This window comes from Gallus gallus, chromosome Z (assembly GCF_016699485.2).
Source record: "Gallus gallus isolate bGalGal1 chromosome Z, bGalGal1.mat.broiler.GRCg7b, whole genome shotgun sequence".
NCBI classification, from domain to species: domain Eukaryota; kingdom Metazoa; phylum Chordata; class Aves; order Galliformes; family Phasianidae; genus Gallus; species Gallus gallus.
The window spans coordinates 67020596-67039926 of NC_052572.1; the positions used below are offsets into that span (position 1 = coordinate 67020596).

Genomic DNA, 19331 nt, shown 5'->3' on the forward strand with positions numbered 1-19331 from the left:
CTCGGGGGAGCTCCGGTTTATTGAAGGCAGTGTTCACTGGGAACCACTTCCCGGGGGTGCGTCAGGAGCACCTTCTGGGACGCCGTGAGCTGTGCTGTGCCCCGGTGGGGATGCAATGCAGACGTGCAAGGAGAAGGCGCTGCGGGTTAAAACAGCCTCACGGCACTTTCCGCAGCCGACCCTGCCAGACCGCCCAGCCCCACCAAGGCTGGGCCACACCTCCGTGGCGGACACGGCCGCGCCTGAGAGACCGGTGGCGGGTGGAGGGGCGGGGCCTCTCGGCCGGCGGGCCGGCGGCAGCCAATCAGAGGCGCCAAGCACCCATCCCGCCCTGAGGTCAGTCCTGAGGTACGGTACGCGCTGCGGCCCGCGTTTGTGATGGACCGTGGTTTACAGAGCCGCGTCCGTATGATTAAGTGAGGTGCTTTTAAGAAGCTAGCAATAGAAAAGTTCACCCGCTGCTCCAACCTCCTCAGTATGGTTCCGTGCTCTCCCACAGCGAGCATCCTCAGCACAGACAGCTGTCGGCCCACTGGTCAGCTTCCCCACTGGCTGAGGGCCTCTGTGCGGCTTCTGACAGAAGTTCCCCTTTGTTCCTTCTCCATCTCATTTTACACCTCATTACACACTTTGGTTTTTCTTTGAAGTGGTTTTGTGGGTTTTTTTTGTTTTTGTTTTTGTTTTTTTTCCCTTTTCCTGAACCCAGCCTTCTGCATTCCCTGGTCGTACTACTTTCAAGCAAGCAACCAGTTCCTAATTATCTTTTCCTTATTAGTCTCTGTTACTTTCATACCTGAATTTGTTATTTCCGACACTGTTACCTAGGCAATTTTAGCCTAGTGCCACATTACTGATACTGTCAGCCTTGAGTCCCAACTTTCCCTTATGGCCGTACAATTCGAGTTTGTTATGTTTCTTTTATATCAGACACTGTTTGGATTGGATTATCTTAATTTAGCCTTAACGCTCTCCCTAATTTATTTAAGGACAGATACTCTTATCTTGTATGTACAAAAGCAATCACACCATATATCTGTTCTTGTACTCCTTGTACATCTAACTCCTACTTACCATCAGAGTCCCTAATTAATTTAGAGACCTGGTGTTCTAACAGGATCTCTTGCTTATAACTAGCCCATATGATTCCTTTTTGCTTGTAAAACTGAAGGAGTGAAAAAAAAATGCCCTAATATAGGTATTAGTCAGTGGAAAATTAGCTTTAGGTAGCTGAACTACAATTTTTGAACCAAAATCCATTAGAAATAATCTAATTGGTTTGATCAGTTCAACGATTAAATCTGTTAAATTGTCAGAATTGTTGCTTAGGGGAGGTAACTGGGGTTGCTTACATTCACTTAAAAGGATTGAAAGGTTATCTGTGAACTGCAAGAGGCACAGAGGGAAGGGAGGGGAAGAAGGGGAGGAGAAAAGGGAAGGGGCAGAGGAGGAGAGGGAAGGGAGAAGAGAGAGAAGGGCATTTTTGCACTAAAATCAGTTGTCTGTGGTCTCTAGTTTATCTGCTACATCCTTCCAAAGGAGGAATACTAAACGCTCTTCTAAACAAATTTCAGGTCAAAGCACATATCTTAGAAGTTTGGAAATTATTCTTGTTGAACCTTTATTTCAGTCTTCTCTTTCAAGTCCTTTAGATAAGAACTTTTTAACTTATCCTTTCTCTGAATTTCCTTTAGACAAGTATTGGAGACATCACAAAACAGGAAAGATGTTTGCAGCTTTAAAGTATCACTCAACAGACTATTTATATGAGGTATAGTTTTATTATTTCTCTTATTATTCTGAAGGAACTACGTCAGTAATTTAAAAGATTCAGTATATGTTAAAATGTAGAGAAAAAAATTCCTAGAAATTGTATTTGAGTGAAGTTGTTGTACCATGCTGATGCTGGTATAACAGTAAGGTGATTGGTTACCTTTTTTTTAAATAGAAAATTGAAGTGCAATTTTGCCAAAACAAAAGAGCATTTATTTTTTTATTGTCTGTTGCATTTATGATTGTGTTTCATAGCCCGTTGGTCAGAGCTTCCTTTTGAGTGTGCACTGTGCCTTCTAATGCACACAATTCAATTAATTACCTTTCTGAAGAACTAGTTCCAGTTTCTAGTTTCTTTAATATGCATTAGGATAACACTACAAATCATTGTATTCCTACTAAATATGAGAAAGTGCTATTTCTTTGTATGTTATGGATGAAATTTAGAATTTGTGCAAGCAGATGTTTTTGACATCTACAATGAATCTCCTGGGTTTATTGATGTTGATCTGTTACAACATAAAAAACTTACAAAGTTCTCCTTTCCTTCCTCTCTGCATCTGTGTGATGTTATCCATTGCTTATCATTTGGTGCAGTGTCTTTTCTAATTGAGGATTTGCTTATTCACGTTTTCAAAGAAAAGATATGAGCCATATTAAAAAATTCCCCAGCAGGGTGGTGCTTTGCCTAGTAGTGATATATTCCTAGTGCACAAGTAGAAAAATGAGGTAGTGAGACATGCCTTCAAGAATTCAGGAAGATTGCAGGTACACTCGCAAGTAGTTCTGGCACATATCTGGAGAAATGTAAATCTGGATTAGTCTAGGATGGTACAAATATTTGCAGGTGAACTGCAATCCACACTATGAGATACCTTGTCCATGTCCCTTTCCTCATAGTGTAGAAGGTGTTTTCACTAGTATCTCTGTTTGTGCCTTCTTCTTTCTTAGAATGTAGCATCAAAACCTTTTTCTGTTATAATTCCAACAGCATGCAATCTGTATTTCAGCCTTCCAGCAGCAATTCCATTCAGTTTGATCTTCAGATGATTCTGTAGCATTTGTGAATAAAAAATGAGGTATGCTAGCAAAACGTGTACAGGGCCATTATGAAGAGGAAAATAACTAGATCTGTGCCTTTTCTTGCCTGAATTTTGAGGAGTCAGGCAGTGCTGGTAGTGGGATAAATGAAAAGAGGCAGAAGTTTAGTGTTTGGTAGCTTGCTGACTGCCTGCTGGCTCTGTAATACCAGCGGAAGTAGTTAGTGGATGTGGCCACAGAAGTGAAGGTATTCTGGATCTGACTGTATGAAGGCTATGCTGTCTTAAAACTGCAGTTCATTGTTCCATGCTGATGCTTAGCTTCTACCATCCTGGTAGAGAGCATGTAATAATTCAGCGAGCTTTTCAGGGAAGTTGTACAACAACTTCACCAAATACACTGGCTTAATGCTTCCAGTTTTAGGAAATGCTGGAATTTGGTGGGAGACTCAAACTCTGATTCCTGCAAATTTTTAGCTGAGCTCAGTGTGGAATCCTTTTCTTGATGTTCTTGTCTTTTTATAAAGCCCAGATGTAGTTCTTCCAGCTGCCCAGTTTAAACAAATAGTTGAAGAAAGGTGCCTTTCAGCTAGGTTCCTCAAGGTACTGAGCACTGCAGGTCTGCTTACAGAGTCATCTTAGAAGTTTGTTATTCTCTTACTTCATAAACTGACAATACAGGTGAGCTGTACAGGACTGTAAAAGAACATGTCTTTTGTTTAAAAGAGAAATTTATAGAGATCTTCACATTTCCTTGAGAAACAGTAGGAAATATTCATTGGCTAAATGATTTATCCATTAATACTGTTTTTAAAAAACATTTTTATATAGGAGAAAGACAAGAAAGGTTATGTTGTAGCAAACTTCATAAATTCAACTAATTCACTATAACCTTTATGCTCAGAACAAATCAATCTAAAATGTTCTGTAAAATGTACAGCTTGCCTGTTACAAGGCCACCATCTGTGCACATATCCCTAGGACATGTTTGCTCCATTTTACAAACATCAGTGATTGAAAATACACTTAATTCTAGGCTACTGAGCTAAAGGTATCCTCTGCAAAACTGCATACTGGTGTTAACATTGGCTTTCTGATTCCTGACACGTTATTGCTTGCATTCACTTGTTCAGCAGTTTCTGCTTTAACTCCAGTAGCCCATTTATTTTTAACCTCGGAGTACTGCAAGAGCGCAGTCACAGTTGTAATAACTTGTTTTAATGACAAGAAAGGTTATAATCAGCTCTGCACTGTGATCTGTGCCAGGAGGTTCACTAGCTGTGCTTTATTTTATGGCAAATCTGGCTGCATGAGTAGTAACTTCAATAGAGATTACTTAAGCTGGTGTATGGCCAGTGGCACACAGCAGGCTGAGATCCAGTTGGTTGTTTCTGCCAACTGTTCAGGATTAGTAGAGAAGATCCCTGCCTAAACATAGTGTTTTGCCTCAGACAAAAAAATTGTTATTACATCAATATGGCGCTTATCAGTTTTTACAAGGGTTTTCAAAAGAGAAGATGGCATAATGGCAATTTTTTTGTCTCCTTTTTCATTAACTTAACTGTCATTAACAATTCGGACAGTTTTAAGTATCTGACAGAAGACTGAACCAGAAGGGAAAAAGAATTGATAATTATGACCTTTGACAGAACTGAGTTTTACGTTCTCTGAATAATTGAGTGTTCATGTTATGTTCCAGGTCTTTCCCCCTTCCTTTCCCTCTCGCTTTCTTTTCTTCCATTCTGTCTTAGCCAGTTCAGGATGGTTTCCAAAAGTGTGGCTGACAGCACAGTTCTGGTAGTAATCCAAGTCAGTGACCAATCTTTAGTTTATTGTCTGAGATGACTAACTGTACAAACTGTAACTGGCTTGACAGCATATGCAGAAACAGGTGGACGTCTCTTGGACCTGAAGCAACAGAACTGCATTCAGGCCATGACAAAGAGCTAGAGGGAGGTTTCTGGTCTCCCACACGTAACGCTTTCCCACATTTCTGTAGTTAGATGTCTTTTCCAATATTCCTTTTATAGCACAGAATTTTGGGTTGCAACTTCTTCCTAGACTATAAACTTGTCAAATTCAAACCCCCTACGTAAGTATTATTTTTCTCAGCTTCCTAAAATCACTGACTTTTCTGAAGTTTGTGCTATTAATACAGTAATGCATGTAGAAATTTGTGACAAAAAAACTGTCGGACATTTTATTGAAGGTGATGTTGAATGAAATGTCAGTGGAGTTGCCACATACCTGTTGAATTCTAGGATTTAGTCGATCACAACCATGTTCCCCTGCCCTATTTAATGAAGATAAAATGAGTCATGCTAGCCTTTTGTTATTTGATAATGGTGCATGAAAACTGAGAGGCTCTAGAATGTTTGAGCACTTAAAGCAACTGTAGTTGAAGTCATGTTAAATTCTTTCTAGTTAGCTTATGCACACATGTGCCTGTTCTGGAGGCCAGTGCAAGTATGAGGATAAGCACACCTAACCGCACAAACTAAGTTTAGGTAGGTATAGCTAAGCGTATGCCAAGATTTGCATATACAGAACCGTAGATTAAAAACTAAATATCAGATTTGGTAAATATGAGCATCTTCTCTTAGATTGGACTGTGTCTCAGTTTCACAGAAACATAAAACTTACGTTTTGTGTTTCATAATCTTATCACATGCCTTTTTTTTTTTCTTTTGTGTAGAGCATGGCAAGGCAAAAGTATTCCATCTGTAGATTATCACTTTGCTTTCCTCCCTATTTACGACAACATGAAAAGTATCATCTGACTGGACTTTTTGCTCATGATAAGTACAGGAAGCCCTGGACAAGAAGTAAGTTGTCTGGTCCCTAAGGTTTAGTTTAAATTCACTTTGGACTGACAGAAGAGTTTCTGCTTGAGCATAATATGGTGTAGTCTAATAGGAAAAAATGTATTTCCAGAATTGGCAGTCTTATAGCATTTGAAGGTAGGATTTATTCATTGCCTAAGCAGAAAAAGATGAGTAATGGGTATTTATTTGTGTGTGGCACCATAAATGAGGGCAGTATTTGATTAGATTGTTGACATCTCTGTAAAATTTCCTGTTGAATTAGTCAAATACAGTATAACATGTCAGGAGAGATGCTATTGTGCAAGAAGATTAGTGGCCTGGATAAGTAATGAAAATAGGTCTGTTTAGTTGGGAGGGTTTTTGAAGGTGATGCTGAAATTTTTGAAAAAAAAATTGGTATTTCCCAGCAGAGGGTAAAGATAGATGAATATAGATAAAAATATTTGCATGTTTCTGGTTTATTTGCACTCACGTGAAAACAGTAGAAGCAAAAATCTTGGCCTCTTCTATACAAGTTAGGTGCAGTTTAACCTCTGCAGTGATTTGATCTATACTTAAAAATGATTTTATTATTTTTTATGTGATTCTTTTTCATCCATTTCTGTCTCAGTTACTTCAACACAGAACATGATTGCTGTTTCAGTGTTGGATCAATGGAAGAAAAGTTTATCTGTGGAGGATTTCCTGGAAAAGTCAGTAACCTTATCTTTAAAGCATGTATGATTCCTTTAATATCATTCAGCTACTTTGTGAGTGATAAGTTAGTGATGATAGAATATGGAAATGTCTTCTGATGGTATCAAGTAGACAGTGCAGTGGAGCTGTTCTAGGAGACAGCTTAAAGACATCTTCTTTACTAAAAGTAGTACTACAAGGGTAGCTCCAAAAGTAATGCCTCCTATTTTATGATTTTGGCCCATGATGTTATAGATGGTGGTGGTATTACAATAGAGGCTCAACCTTCTGCCAACATTCTGTTACATGTTGTTGCTGTGTGACAGGTGGCAGCAGAGGGGCAGTCTGACAGAAAGGTTTCGAACATGGAAGTGTGTGTGAAGCAAAGGTGTGGAATTTATTTCCTTCATGCAGAAAAAAAAATGGCGCCCACTGATATCCTTCAACTCTTGCTGAGAGTTTATGGAGACCAAATAGAGGATGTGAGCTCAGTGAGGGGTGGGTGGTATATTTTGCCAGCAGACTTGCTGAGAGTGCATGCAATCCCACTATCCAAATTATTGATAAAAGTATTGAAGAGCAGTAGTCCCCAGAGGGACCCCTGTGGGACACCACTCATGATTGGCCTGTACCTGGACGTAGAGCCATTGACTACATCTTGACAGCTCACTTAGCTGTGATTTAATAAAATGTGACTCTTATTTGGCACAGTGTTCAAAGTCTGATGGATTTTCAAAGGCTTACACCTTGTTGAAGTTTGGGCATTTATTGTTGTTAATACCACACAGTTATCACTCATGAGCTATACTACTTGTAGTTGCAGAATAACTTTAAGGCTATGCTGCTTTGTAAAATATTTGATATAAAAAAAATGTAGCAGCTATTCCCCAGTATCACTGACTAAGCATGAAGGTTTATGCTGAAATTAAGAGATGCACCCTGTTCTCTATACTGATGCCATTTGTGTGATTGACCTCCAGATGGCTGGCAACTATCAGGACTGTGTAGTGCAACAGATTAGTAGAATACCGAATAAATCAATAGGATGAACAGTTGAGAAGTCTGTTCTCTAAAATCAGAATATTAGAAACAGTTATTATATATAAGGGGAAAACCCAGGTTCTTCAGAAATGTCAGCACCATCTGTCAGAGTCAGTTTTATCATTTGTTCAATTTGTGTAGATAATGTGGCATTAAAATGGCCATATTTTCATTAGAAATTATGAATATTTTATCCAAATGTATAATTAATCCCTAACTATGACTTAAAAAAAAAAAATCTGTTATCAAATGACTTTGATATTTATTTGTGAACCAGCTTTTCTCCCTGGCAAATAGTACAAATACTGACATTAGGACAAAAAGTGACAAAAAAATGAAATGTTTTTGTTTCTTCGTTTATACTATATTTCACCTTTCACAGTTGCTGCTGTGCATACAGTTTCTGCATGATATGTGGAAGATATGTATACATTTAACCCAGCAGCTTTTTTGGTCAGAAGCGTTACGACACCAGTAATTTTGATGCTTTTTTCCAGCCATTGCCCTTTGTTAGATTTAATGCTGAGATCAAACTTCAGGAGTTTTCTCTTGGGAAAAAGCTATATATGCAAATCAGCAGTAGAGAGGTTGAACTTTGGGTTTGTATTTGAATAATGAAAACAACTCTATAATTTCAAATTGTTCTGACCAAATACAGTGTTCTTAGAGTATCTTTTTGCGTGCTACTGATACATTCAGGAGTCACAGAGATTATGAAAATTTCTTACAGCTGCTCAACTATTGGAATGTTTTTCTGCTTTTTAGGAAACCTATCAGTTCTGTAGGGCTCTATGTCAATAATGAATTAATAGCAAGTTCAAATCCCAACTCTCAGATTGACACAGAAACACATTATTTACTCGAGAAAGTTGTTTGTGAGGAAGTATCAGCTCAAGAGAAATATTTGAAGATCAACTGTGCCATTGAGCTTAAGGAACAGTGGCAAGGTAAGGTTTTTAATTCACTTTTTTCTACCTTTTTACAAAATTCAGCTCGTAAACTTCCGTAATTTTTTGTTTGTGACTGATGGATCTTTGAAGAGATCATTTGGGTAATACACTACTTGCAATTGCAGAAGTTATAACCATTTCAAGAGAGATTTTTTCTCCATGGGGAAGTAGGGCTTAACAGGTCGTAGTAGCATATGGCAGCAAGTGAACCCAAAGGATCACAATAAATAGATTTTGTTAGGCATTGGTCAAAATGCTAATGATCCTTTGTACTGCAATAAAGTTAGATCCCTGAGGCATATTGTTTTAACATATCAAGGTGGAAAAGAAGTAAGCAGTTTCTACTTTGTTCCTGGGATTGAGGTATTTTGAATTGGGTAGCATTCCTTTGTGTTTTCAAAAATGTTTTCGTTAGTAGAGCCCTAATGGGTATAATTCATTCTGATCGCAGAAACAAAATGTTGAGAATTTTTTTATTTTACTGTATTATGACATATTGTTCTGAACTGTTTTGTTGTTGTTATTTGTCTATCAGTAAATAAGATTACATTAGGAAAGCAAAGTAACTTAATCAGTTATTCAGACTGCTCCACAGCCGCAAAGGGGGCACAAGTGGTTCTTGTTGTGCGGTTGTACAAGATAACACTTCCTAGGAACATACTATCAACAATACAACTGTTCTACAGTTAGTAGTTGAAAGTAGTCTTAGTTCATTTCCTTAAGCAATTACCTGATTTTTATCCAGATATGTAGTATGTAACAGAATGTTTTAATCATTAATCAAGTCCTCTATGTCATGTAGTTTGCTCCGAAACTAATGCCTCCTGTTTATTTCCATGGAAATTACAATAGCTACAAAGAGCACAATAGCACTGCTTAGTAGAGCAAACTGAGCTACAAAGCAGTGTTTTGTCAGCATGCCCCTCTGCTGCTATCTGTGCATGACAACAAAATGTAACGGAACATTGGAGAGAAGGTTCAGCCTGTATGTACTGCCATGTCACCATTGTCCACCACTGACCTCATGGATCAGCATATTAAGAAAGGAGGCATTACTTTCAGAGCAGCCCTCATATTTGTCTACAAAAAGAATAAAAAGAATTTGTGTGCTTACCCATGCATTAGCTCTTACTTTTTAAGAAACAGCCTCTCTAAAGAGAGAAATCTCCATGGGCAGGAGGAATCTCTAAGGAAAAGATTATTTATTTATTTATTTAGTCCTTGAAAACTTACAGATAATTATTGTACTTAAACCAAAGGTAAGTAGGCAAGCTAAAAATACTGGATTTTCTTTTTATGGGAGGACACTGTCAACCGTTTATGTGCCAGTTCAGCCCTGTTCTGTGACTAATAGGGCAGAGGGACCCATGGACCCACAGCCCGGGAAAGGGGAAAAAGTAGGGAGATGGGCCTAAAACAAAACAGCAGCAACTGTCTGAAGAGGAAACATAATGTACTAAATATGAGATATCAGAATGCAAGATAACACAATGTAATAGAATATAATTGGAATTGAAGCTAATAAATCAAATAAAATGAGAGAGTGTCCAAAAAGCAAAGGCCTTGCTCTAATGTTGAAGGTGAGATGGCTAGGGAGCACACACTGCAGAGATGAGCAGCAGAAGAGGGACAGTCTTGTGACCTGCGAGCAGTTTTACCTTTCCCTCTGAACAGAAAACAGGAACAGAACAGCAAACAGTCCTCTGAGATGTCTTCTGAGACTGCTATGCCCAGAACTATCATCGATCCACAGAACTGGAGCATTAGCTCTTTAACTCCTAGTGCTCTACATGATGTTATGATGTGGAATACTGATAACAAAAATCATAAAATCATGACAGACATCAAGCTATTCATTATTAGTCTTTTGACAAGCTTATTGAATTAACAGATCAATAGTTACCTATCAGCATAAACACTGCGTTACTCCAAGCCATTTTTCTTAACTATTGTTGCATTAAAGAAGGAAATCTTAGTAAAAGGCTGACTTTTGAGGGAAGTATTTATTTGAACATTTTTTATATCTCTCATTTTTAAAGATTTTAAAGCTATCTAGCATCACTGAAGACCTGCTAGTTGATGCTGACTAATCTGTTGGCAGCATAAAACCAACTATGTTTTAGAAAAAGTGTGAAGATGTATACAGTGAATGCCAAAACATGGACATTTACTTGATAGGTAAATGTTATCAGAACTGGAATATTAAGAGTGATTTGAGTGGAAAAAGTGAATAATGCCAAATTAAGAAAGAATATAATAGAGAATTTGAAATGATAATTTGTAGCTGTATTTCAAATAGAAGAAGATTAAAATTTAATTCTAGATATATTGCTATATATTGTTCTGTTTTTTTTTTCTACCAGCCTGTGTGTATCGAAGTATTTCATTGTTATTCCTGCTAATGTAAATTGAACAGAAATTAAAGTCAGTTATTTCTTCTTTCTTGAAATCATCATCATTTGTCAACTCCTCTATTTTTGTCTGGTTTTTTTTTTTCAGTAAGTTTATCATTGTTACAGAACTAGCAAATCCACGTTTTACTGTTAGATATAATGCACACGTTGCTTCATTACTGCCTGCTGAAATGTATGAGCCTGTTACAAACTGCACTGGACTGAGTTACTCAGCCAAAACCTACTGCAAAAGGTCCTTGTGATCCTTGATAATGCAAACAAGGGAATGAAAATAAAGTAGCTTCTCTTTCTAATGAGTGTTACATGAAAGTAAAGAAAAAAAGCTAAAGAAAAACAGCTTATCGGTTAGGCCACTGGAAATCTTGACTTAGTTTCATTTAAAACTTTAAAACCCTAAAATATTTAAACTAAGAAATAATTATTGCTTGGCTGATATTTGTAGCATTTGGACTGTCACTCAGCAATTCTTCTGATCATTCTTTTTCTTATTTTTCTTCAGATCTACATGTTGAAGATGAATTTGTTTTTGTTGATGATCTGGAAAACTATCATAAAAAACTTCCTAATTTATCTACACTTCTGGGCAGACTAAAATTTTTTTGTGTGAGAGATCCTCTTTTAGATTCTGAAGGAGAGAATTTAACAGAAGAGAACATTTTTAGGTATCCACAAATTGAATAACATCAAATATAAATAATAATTTATGAGTAAAGCCTTTAACAGTTTAACAGATTTCATATATTACCTTTTTAACTAACTCAACGGGTAAAGATTTCAGCTTTTCTTCTCCCATATATAAAAAAATCATAGCATAAAATTTATATATGCTACTTAAAACAAATGAATAAATGAAGTCATGTCATTATTACAGTTTGTAAGTATTAACTGTGCTCAGGAATTTAGTCTTGGAATGCTGGAAGAATGTCCGTTTTCAAGGGATCTCATGCTCCCCTCAACTGCCTGATTCCCTCTCAGTAAAATGCCATTAAATTTAGTTGAGTCAGGATTTTACTCATGCTTCCATGTTCCTTCTTTTCCTTCTTTCCCTCCTCTCTGTCATTCTGTGTGTAAAACCCTGCTTTTACCCCACTGAGTTGCAGTTCTTCAACTTTGAATATTATTCTGGTTTTGCTAGCTTTCATGTTGTTAGGCTGATTGATTTAATTGGACGGTGTCTTAATATCAGGGATTTGAGCAAATTGGATCATAAAAACATGTAAGGTATATTCAGAATGTGTTCAATATTTTGTAGACATATTAATCTATATATATGTATTTGTGAAGTCTGGCTAAATTTTCTGCTGATTTACTCCATGTTTGGTTGACTTGTATAACTTTGCACTTGTCAGGGTTGCCAGATTCACAAGACGAAGTAGAATGTAGCTAGTTTAATTGTACTTACATAATAATAGAACAAGCATGAGTTATTTTCCTGTTTTTTGGAACATGTGTTCTAATCTTCCAGTGAGTTCTGGACATAAGGCGTTGTGCATATGTAGATTTTAGTAAATTTCTCCAAAGAGAATGTAATAAAAATTCCCCTGTAACTTTCAGAAATAACAGTCACATGGGAAAAAATGTTAGTGTGAACATTTAGAGAACTAGCTCTGACCTGCTGATGCACAGCCAGCAAGCCACCAAATATATCATGGTGGGAGTCCTAATCACCTGATAGAGCACCCAGGGAGACTCATGTAGACAAATATACATTTAGACAAATTTCAAATTAATGTAAAGTTGGGTATCTCCAAGCTAGACATGGACGTGTTTTTACTCTTCAATCTACAGTATTCCTCTAGGAAGATAGTGATGCCAGGGGTAGATTAAAAAGCTGTCCCCCTGGAAGAGCGATTCTTCTCACAGTTTTACTACCCTATAAAGGCCACAAGGAGCAGATCCAATGAACAGATTTCTTCATGCTTGAAAAATCTTTCACCCTGTCCTGTTGCTGTAAAAAGCAAGCAATAGTCTGACTCTTAAATTTAATTTCTCGCCGTTTTAGAATAATATCACTTAAATTAGGGAAAATGCTTCTTCTTTTTTTAATAGTCAGCATGTTCTACTTTTTTAGTGCACCAAAGATTCCTGAAAATAGGAATGAAAAGTGACTGAAATCAAATAACATTTTAGACTAGAGAAATTTTGTATAAAGCATAAAATCTTAGGAGAAAATCAGATCTGCAGATTTTTTTTCCAGGAAGCAGGCAATTTTACAAGACAGAGCAGTTGTAAATTAACAATTTTAAAAAGTAGACTTTTGTTTCTGGTTGTTGTTGTTGCTGTTTTAAGACACATCTAAATAGGTGATACTACTCAGCATCTAATGTACTGTTTCTTGAAAAACAATTGCTATAATTATTACGTTTTGTTAAAACATCCCTTGGAAGTGCCAAGTGTAGATTTAGAAAAAAATAACTTTTGCCACATATGTAGCTGTCAAAGCTACTGCTAAGATTTTCAATCTTAGACATGAAGTAATCACTTGCTTTATTTTCTGGTCTTTTAAAGGGAATGTTTGACTTTCCAAAATGAAATACAAATGCAGAAGAGTAAGAATGAATTGCAAGGAATTAAGGAGGACTTCTGTAAAACAACATTAGAAGATAAAGAGGTATCATGATGTTGTTTTTGCCCAATTATTTTATTAGTGATTGCTGTATGTGCATTAATGCTTATTCATCTGCAGGTCATTTTATAGAGTTTTTTTTTTTTTTTTAATATATTTTGTAAATATTTGAAGCTTCCTGTTTCTGAGGTTAGAAAAACACAGGTATTATTTGTTTGTTTTTACTTTTTCAATACAGCTGTTAGGAATCTTTACTCTGTTACATTGTTCCTACTGAAACCTGATGTGTTGACATATTTATGTACATAATGTTGCATAATGTTCCAAATGAATTGGAATAGAAAGCCGTGGTATGTCTATAGAAAAGAGAAAGTTCTAATGCTTGCTCTGGAACCAAGTGTCTTTTCTGAGGAAACAAAATGAAAATCAAATTCATCTCTTTCTCCATATTTTAATATTCTACAAAAAACAAACGTTCAGTTAAACAAATGAGGATTTTACTCAATTCAGAAATACCTGTTTAGATCCACTCTTTTTACTGCACTGGTTCATTTTTTAATATTGTACACTGTCATTTCTCTATGTATTGAACAAAGTTTTGTGTCTGCCATGTATATTTCACATGTATTCTTTTTTAAAAGCTCTGAGATCAGGTTAGAATTAATTTAATTAACTAAATAATTTTTTCCAAGTTAAGTCTGTACAATAATGTCAAAGGAAATTTAAAATTTACTTACAATTCTGTGGTGATTAATATTTTTCAGTATTTCATGTTGCCTTTTGAGTTAGAATTCTGCAAAAGCAGCAACAGCAAATCAGATTCCATTAAGATTCCATCATATTTGGAATTGAAGGAGTTATTAAATTTAGCTTCAGAAAATATGGCTGATGGAAATATGCGTGAAGAGGTGACCAAAGAAGGTGAGAGCTGGTTTTCTGAAATGCTTTACCCAGTTTTGTGATTGTTTTCACAGGCTTAACATGATCTAGCTCTTTTACATCCAGTTCACTTAGAATTTATTTCAGAGTGTATCAAATTAGAATTTCTGTACATGCAACCATGAACTATGCCACACCCAAATTTCAGAGTATTAGAAATGTCTCATCAGATAGCCAAGGGGAAATGGCCAGTCTGCCATTTGGTTTAGTCCTCAGTTATTCTGTAAACTTGAAAATAAACAGGAGGCATGATATCTGGTTTTCCATTCGTATAATAATTTTATGTTATACTATCTGTAATTAAGTATTACTTTCAGAGAAATCTTCAAGAAGATTCTGTGAAATATATTCATGCCATATAAATTATGTAAAAGCACATTTCTAAGGGGAAAGGGATTAAATATTCGCATGGACAAGAGAAACAGTCTAAATGACAGTAGCAACTTCTTAAAGCAGTTTAAGAAAAGTTATGACAGACTGTTACACTACAATTAACTGTGACTTACTGACAGTTACTGGCTATTGGATTTGTGTCTGTAGAATTATTTTGTGTGGTGAAGAGAAAAAGATACTGCCTGGGACTTTGAGCTGAAAAATAAATTATAAATAAACTTGCATTAGTTTTATCAAACAAGTGAGGAAAACTGCTTCTTTTTGGGGGATACAAAATAGAGTAAACCTGTCGCTTATTAAAGGTGGAAGCAAGACTTTAAAACAACATTTGCACAGAGCAGTTTCATATTCACTTCTCTGATACATTTAGTACATTAAATTATGCACGTCATATTCCAGTACCAAGCAAAATGACCCGGCCTCCAGTGCAGATGTTTGAGGATTTTGTATAAAATAAAAAGGAATAGATTGATGTTTATTTTAATCCTCTTCAGCAGCAAGAGAACCTACATACACAATCATAGTAAACTACGTTTAGGTTACTTACTTCTTGCAGAAATCACATCTCTATAGTAATAAAAAAGCCGAGTGGTTCAGATGGCGACTACAGTGCATTGCAGTTGTTTTCCAGCAACTTCAAGGGACAAGACTGGGCACTGTTCTGGCCTATAGATCATTGTCTGATTTATGGCACTTTGTGTTACTAAGCATAATGGTAATTTTTCATACGGATGAATTATGGGGATCCCACAAGGAGGTTTTTAAAATTTGTTTTGACAGGAAAAATCAATAAATGGTCAATTTATGGCATCATTTAAAATCCGTTTTCAGATCTCAAAGAAAAAATTGTGAACAAAATGGAAATTGCAAAATACTGTCCTACTCCAATGGTTAGCTCCAGTAGCAGCATAAGTATGTTGGAAATCTCTGAATCAGGTAAGAAGACCCACACCCAATGCTGATACTTCAAATGAATTCTTCAGGTAGTTGTCTCTATATTACATTCTTGTGAGAACATGTGCCTCATTTACTTAAAATGAGAGCAGTTGGCTTGGGTAAGCTATTTTGTACTTTCACTATTGATGGGTAGAAGTGCCATGCTCCTTTCAAGAGTGCTGAAAGCCAACTGCAACCAGCTTCAGGTTCCTTACATTTCTTTAGGCTAAAGATGGTGCCTGTAACTTTCACATTTCATTAGTTTTTTGTATTTATTTTTTTTATCTTGCAACTTATCTACTCATGGAGGGCAGAGGAAAGTGAAGTCAAGTTGATTACGGTCTTGGAGTGAAAGAGTGCAGTTTAAAGTTTAAGTCCTTATGTAAATACTTTCACAGCATGGTGTTGGAGGACAATTCTGGGAGAAGTACCAAGGTCAAGTATTCCAGAGGTACAAAACTGCTGCACAAGCATTTTGGTTTACAAGTGGCTCAGTAATGCTGTGTCAAATGAATTCAAACAGCCATTGAAGCTGTTTTCCGCAGAAATAATGTGAAAATATTGAGCTGCTGAAACATGTGGGTTAAATCCTTGCTTTTCCTATGCTGAAATCAGGAAATTTCATTCTGAAAAGCCTGGGCATAAAGTGGTATTTGAAATTCATTGTGTCCTTGGAAAAGTGGCAATACTTGATTAAACAACATTTAGATGAATAACTATTAGGATAGTTGGACTACATGATCTCAGAGGTCTTTTCCAATGCTAGTGATATTGTGATTCTACAATTTCTCCCTCTGATGTATGTTCTATCTTGCAGAAAGTCTACCTATTTTTGTATTGGGCAATAGCAGCATTCTTCTACAGTACATGTTCACTTGGTAATTTTCTATCCAGCATTTATAAAAATTCTCGAGTGACTCTGTGTTTTCTTCAGATCAAAAACCCTTTTTTAATCTCAGTTTTAATGTAATTTAAAGAAGACTGATGTCTTTCTCCTTCAGACTAATAGCATCATGTTCCTGACATTGTGTTGTAGTGCGATTTTGATGGGAGCAATCATACCTGCTCAAAGTGTCTGGTGTGTGGCAGGTTTGCCTTAAGCTTTGTGTTTTCCCACCAAGACCAAGTTAAATTTAATTTCCCTCTGGAGGTTATTGCCTCACAAGTTTAATCTGAATCCACTAAACTAGCTGCCTGCTCTCTACTTGAAGTACTTATAAGCAGGAGGAGTTGAAGTACAGTTTGTTTGAGAAATTTGGAACTCTTATGTATACAGTAATAACAAGTTGGCTATGGCCTTACCTAGGGTCTTGTCCGTTCTTCCAGTATAGATGAGTAGACAAGACATCTTGAATTGTTTTTTAAAAGAAAGTGACATCATTAATCTCTGTTACCAATTTGCTGGCTGAGATCTGCTATTGAACCGAGCAAGATTCAGTCAGTAGGGCACAGACAGCTTACATATTTTTCTTTTATTTTTTTCTTTCTTCTAAAGATGTTCGCAGATCTGCCAACTTGACATCTGCAAACCCAACCATGTTACTAAGACACTGTTTCCTAATGGAAGTTCCTATATCAGGGATCAAATTTCAACAGGGAAACCTTAGTATTCTCCACCTCTTTCTTAGTTTTGCTGCATGTGAGTTAACAGAAGCGCAACATATTTGCTAAGACTCCAAGGAGAACCAGTCCTAAAATAACGGCATTTTTTATCAGCATTCGTTGTTTACCAACCTTTTCTGCTAAATATGGGTGTTATCTTTTGATAAAGGAGATGAAAGTCAAGAGAAGTCACTCAGGTTTTTTATGTTATTAGAAAGTAAATAACCCTCTAAGTGTAGGCAGTGTTTAGCTAATGTAGTGGGTGAAAACATTCCAGTCTCAAGGGCAGAATAATTAGGTGCAAATGAGTATGAACAGTCTTGCTGAAGGAGAAGTAATTGTTATGTCAAGAATTTTGCTGTCCTGAGATAAGCTCCTATCTTGTTAAGAAAAATTGTTAAATTTGTTTCTCGACATGAAAAAGATATTAGTGAATCTGAGGTTCCCAGCTGAAGTTCACAAAGCTTTTTTTGGTTCTAAGTGAGAAAGAAATTATACTATTTGGAAGTGTGCTTCTTTCTTTGGTAACAACTTTAATTTCTTACTTTTCAGTGTATTCTGTTTACTCTCCAGCTTCCTAACACTCTCTTGTATCCTTCCTTTCCTACAATCTGCTTGTTAGTTTGTACAAGGAACAGCTGCAAGCAGCTGGGCAGGTGTCTGATTCATAGCTTACTGACTGCCAGTTGGCCTAACAATATGCTTATGGTGGTTGCAGCTGCTTACAGCCTGTTGGAATGAATAGGGAATTTGTTACAAATGTTTTTCTGTATGGAGGCAATAAAGTAATTCCACTTTTTCTGTCTGTTAGTTTTCCAAGTACATGGAAGAACTGTTGGGTTTGTTTGTTTGTTTTTTGTGACCTCTGCTTTCTGGTCAAACTTAACTTGCAATACTATTGGAAGAGTGCTAGAGAGATGAATACCAGGCAAATCATATAGACCTCCAATTTTTATGGAATTATACCAGAAACCCACAAAGTTGCAAATTCTGCACAAGATTTTAATTGAAAGAAATAATCCTTTAAAATATATGCATTTAATATGATTAGCAAAAAAAGGTTGTGAAAAATGTCTGACACATACTAGTAACAAGCATGTTTGTCTGTATACTGCTTTTAGAAAACAGTGCTGTGATTCAGTTCAGTGTTCTCACCTATAAATTAAAATGAGAACTAACTCTGTTTGAAAATGTAATTCCATCCTTATAAGCCTGAACTTCATTCCTGAATTTTCTGGTTCTATTCAGTTACATGTGCACTGTTACAGCCACCACAAAATTGTCTCATTTCTCCAATCTGAACAGTTTCATTTATGTGGAAACTAACTGAGGATGACAGCAGTGGTTGTCACTTAACATCAAACCTCATCCATAATACCTGGGGATTTAATCCTAAACATTATCTTACATGGGAGAGTAGGTAGCCAGATTTGCATTACAGAATGAGTAAGGAAATGTAATCTCTATACATTATTATCTCCAAGCTGTCTGGTAATTAAATATGAAGTATGCCTATTTGTTTTTTATTGCTGAAGTGGTGGATTATCCCATTAAAATATTACAAATGTTAGTGCAGAATTTCATCAGTGTAAAATTTCTAAGTTTGCATGCTTTATTCACATGAAGCCTTGTGAACTGCATTAGATTTTTGTTTGGTTTGGGTGGGGTTTTATGCATTTTCTAGCCAATCACATCTCATATCTGAAAGATGAAATGGAAGTACCTCTAACTCCTCCGTGCAAACAACAAAGATCGCAGGTGAATTTTCTCTGTGTAGGACTTCAAGAAGAACTTAATCCTCTTTTTGATAACAGGTAATGAGAACTTTATAATAATAAATTCTGTCATAAAATTAGTGCAAATCCTTAAAATTAGTGCAAAAATTGCTTTCATCTGTGAATTGGTAGTGATGTGCACTGAGACAGTTATATATATATTGTCTTATGGTATAAATAATGTGAATTATCTCTATCTGTGGCTTTTTTTAGCAGAGCTTGAGAAAACAAACTACAGTTTCTATTGTAAACCCCTTTCTCCTGGGAGACTTGATAGACTGAAAATCCATTCTCATTTTTGGAATAGGCAACAGTAAATATTTATATATAGCATGTATGTATGTGTATCAATATATATATTTATATATATAGCAAGTATATACATTTACCAGGTATCACCTACTG

At 36.3% G+C, this 19331-nt stretch overlaps 1 protein-coding gene across 8 annotated transcripts in view; it reads left to right on the top strand.

Moving 5' to 3' along the window:
- Positions 1-284: 284 nt before the first annotated feature.
- C9orf84 (chromosome 9 open reading frame 84) overlaps positions 285-19331 on the top strand; it is a 52707-nt gene continuing 33660 nt past the window's right edge. For 4 of the 8 annotated variants that reach the window (XM_040656325.2, XM_040656329.2, XM_040656324.2 and 1 more), the window contains exons 1-10: positions 353-535; positions 1692-1768; positions 5506-5635; positions 6246-6327; positions 8117-8298; positions 11215-11377; positions 13224-13326; positions 14046-14202; positions 15445-15549; positions 18836-18965. In XM_040656325.2, coding sequence (XP_040512259.1) covers positions 478-535; positions 1692-1768; positions 5506-5635; positions 6246-6327; positions 8117-8298; positions 11215-11377; positions 13224-13326; positions 14046-14202; positions 15445-15549; positions 18836-18965 — 1187 coding nt within the window. In that variant the 5' untranslated portion in view covers positions 353-477. The other 4 variants (XM_040656326.2, XM_040656328.2, XM_040656327.2 and 1 more) reach the window with 4 other exon arrangements.